Source organism: Solanum lycopersicum, chromosome 8, assembly GCF_036512215.1.
Source record: "Solanum lycopersicum chromosome 8, SLM_r2.1".
Lineage (NCBI taxonomy): Eukaryota > Viridiplantae > Streptophyta > Magnoliopsida > Solanales > Solanaceae > Solanum > Solanum lycopersicum.
Window position 1 is genome coordinate 51,291,063 of NC_090807.1, and position 3,222 is coordinate 51,294,284.

The following is a 3,222-nucleotide window of genomic DNA, read 5'->3' on the forward strand; positions in this document are numbered from 1 at the left end:
AATCTCATTTAATTAACACTATATTAACTTAATATAATAAGAAATGTGTTTTAATTTGTTTTAAAGGTAATGTCTTAACTCTTACACATCTAAAATGTGAAACAAATGTAGTTATCAAAAGAATTAATCTTTAGGATCAAAGATAGAGTAGAATTAATGGCTTTTATTCATAGAAATAGAATTCAAAAAGAAGATATAGATAGTTGATGAAGGTGGTCCTAGACACAAAAATTAATGAAGATGAGGGTGGGGGTGGGGGACACACACATCTGACATAGGAGGAGGACAATAGCACACAGTAATACATTCACGTGCACTTCTTCAATTGTATCCTTCCAAAATCCTAATATCAGAATGTCCCTACACCCCTACCCCTCACTTACTAAAGTCAGCACACTGCAATTTTTTTTTAACATACATCTCTCTCTGTGTGTAGCAGCCTTCTCCCACACGTGTCCCTTTGTTCTCTTCTGTATTCTCCAATGGTAATGCATCTCAGATCTTCTGCACCAGTTATCCTTGCCTTGTTTTTATTAAATCCAATCTTTGCTTTGGAATGGCATCTCCTCTTTGCTATATGTTTATACCTTTCACACTTTCAATAATAGGGAGTACATCTCCTGCATAGACACATGCGTCCTACGTAATGCATTTAAAGCAACATGTTATGAAACATACATTAACATGTGTACGATGTTATATTGGATATATGTCTTTTTATTTAATTTTGTACAAATTTAAATATGTGTTTGTATAAATTCAAAGTTGAAAGGTGTAACGATGAAAACATATATATGTTTGATCGAATGCTAGTTGACGCTACTTCTATCTAATTAATGATATGAAGCTACCAATAAAGGTTGTATGATGGAATAATATAGTAGTCCTTCATTCTTAATCAAAGGTTTCAGATTCGGATATATATATGAAGGTTAGAGTTAATGAAGGAAATCTCAAGGCAATTGGTGTAATCATGTACATGATATAGTGTTCTATTGTTGGCTGATGTTAACTAAAAATATGGTAAATAAGTAAAATAGAAAAAGAAAATGTTTGTTGGAATTTGGGGCATTCATATTTTTTCAAAGTAACAATCTTTTTATTTGAAAAAAAAAAAAACCTATATATAATTTAGTAACATTAATGACATTGTGGTTGGCAAAATAATTCTACCGTTAGAAACAAAGTGATCACAAATGTTTTTAGTCCGTGAGGCGCTGCTATTATTGTTTAGTATTGATTTTAAATCATTACAAAATGATGAGAATTAAGAAATTTAGAAGTATAAATAAATACCCAAAAAAAAAAAGTATAAATAGTACGGGTCATGGATAATATAAAAGCGAGTAACCCGGCCCATAACTCTCTTTAGCCGCACTTCCTGCTTGCTAAGTAGAACATACAATTCATTTTTCTTTTCTCTCTAAAACAGTTTTTGCCCATCTTTCAAACTCCTCCGCCAAAAAAAAACCTCCTTTCCTTCTCATTAGGGTTTCCTTTGAAAAAGAAAGTATTGATTGATATGTTGTAGTATTTCTAGATCTGAAACGAAGCTATGCAATCAGATTATGAAATGGGTGGGATCCATCAAGAGTGTGAAGATGAGCCTAGATTCATGGTGGAAAATAATGCTTCCACTTCTTCCCCATTTTACCCAAACTATCACTTCCCTCCGACGTCTCATCCTATTCTCCAACAAATCCACAGTTTACCGATTACTCAACATTTTTTCCCTTATCAACATGCTCATTACAGATCTATGTCAGAAGAAATAAGAGTAGATCAGTCTCAGACGGCGGAGTTAGTGGCTTTTCCTGCAAGTGAAATAAGAGGAGGACAAGAAGATGCTTTGATTCGTGGGAGTGAGCGATACTGTACACAGCCTCGACAAACTTGTGTAGCTGTTTGGCAAAACCAAGAAGATTCTGCTATGAAACAACCTGTTTGGTAATCTTTTCTGCACTCAATCACATGTAAATCTCTCCCGTACACCCTACCCTATTAATTAATATAAATATTAATATTTTATTATTATTATTATTTTTGATTTATGTAGGAAAGGAGAATATTCAAATGGAAATGCAATTGAGAAAAACAAACAAGAAGAAGATGAGGAATTGTATAGTTTAGAAGAAACTAATAAACGTAGAGTAGTATTCGGAGAGTTAGAAGCTATTTGTATTCGTGGAATTGCATCTGAATCTGCTGATAATTTGCCAACCAACCACAATGTCACTTTTCCTGAATTGGCTCTCAATGAAGCCATGGTTAACAAAATGGATAATACTATGGGTAAATTTCATAAAAGGAAGAGAGGGAAAGATGAATGGGGAAGATTTTTCAAGTCATTAGTGAAGAAACTGGCGAACCACCAAGAAGATCTACAAAGAAGTTTGATGGAAACAATGGAGAGATTAGATCAAGAAAGAAAAGAAAGAGAAGAATTATGGAGAGAGAAAGAATTAGAAAAACTCCAAAATGAAGAAGCTGCTAGAGCCCATGAAAGAAGATTGGCTTCAACTAGAGAAGCTGCTCTTGTTTCTTGCTTAGAAAAACTCACAGGTCAGAAAATTGATTTTCAAACATTCAAAATAAAGGAAGACGAAACCTGAGATAACAAGTAAGTATGGAAAGAAATAAGTAAGTCAATCAATGTCTGCAATGGGATATTATGAGCCGCAAAGAGAAGTGATGCACAAGTGTAGTCTCAAGAAAAGATCACAAGGGAACAGTTGAGAATAGTTGTACTCAAGGAAATGATACTAATATTGATGGCGATGAAAACAGACGTAACAAACAACAACAATGAGTGATAAGCTATAAGAACATCACTGCTTACTTTCTTCTTTATTATTGTTTATTTTCTCATTTCTTTTTCATGTATTTGTTTTGTTCATCCTGTCATTTCCTTTTCTTCCAACAATGATATCAGTTCCCATGTCGTTTTTCATACTATTTTATTTTTCTACTGCAACTATTATGTAGGCCATACCAACACAAACTTAATTTATCCCAAAACATACTTCAACTTTTAACTTATCAAACTTACACTACTAGCTTAGGCAAACATTATCAAAGGTTAACATGACCATCAACTTGTCTCTCCTGAGATTCAAACTTTTGAATTTTATTATATAGGTGGACATTATATAATAACTGCTATAAATTATAATCATTAACAGCCTAAATTATTTAGAAGACATAAAAAAACTATCCGTTAAA

General features: G+C 32.9%; 1 protein-coding gene across 1 annotated transcript; it reads left to right on the forward strand.

Annotated features, from left to right (window-relative positions):
• Positions 1-1,344: 1,344 nt before the first annotated feature.
• On the forward strand, positions 1,345-2,955 carry LOC104648816 (uncharacterized). Its single transcript, XM_010326708.4, has 2 exons — positions 1,345-1,947; positions 2,057-2,955. The coding sequence occupies exons 1-2, from the start codon at positions 1,556-1,558 to the stop codon at positions 2,610-2,612; spliced, it is 948 nt and encodes a 315-aa protein (XP_010325010.2). The 5' UTR covers positions 1,345-1,555; the 3' UTR covers positions 2,613-2,955.
• The last annotated feature ends 267 nt before the right edge of the window (positions 2,956-3,222 follow it).

Coding starts and splice junctions, on each gene's coding strand:
- LOC104648816 (XM_010326708.4), top strand. CDS start 1,556: ATGCAATCAGATTATGAAATGGGTGGGATCCATCAAGAGTGTGAAGAT. Junction 1,948..2,056: donor GCTATGAAACAACCTGTTTG/GTAATCTTTTCT, acceptor TGATTTATGTAG/GAAAGGAGAATATTCAAATG.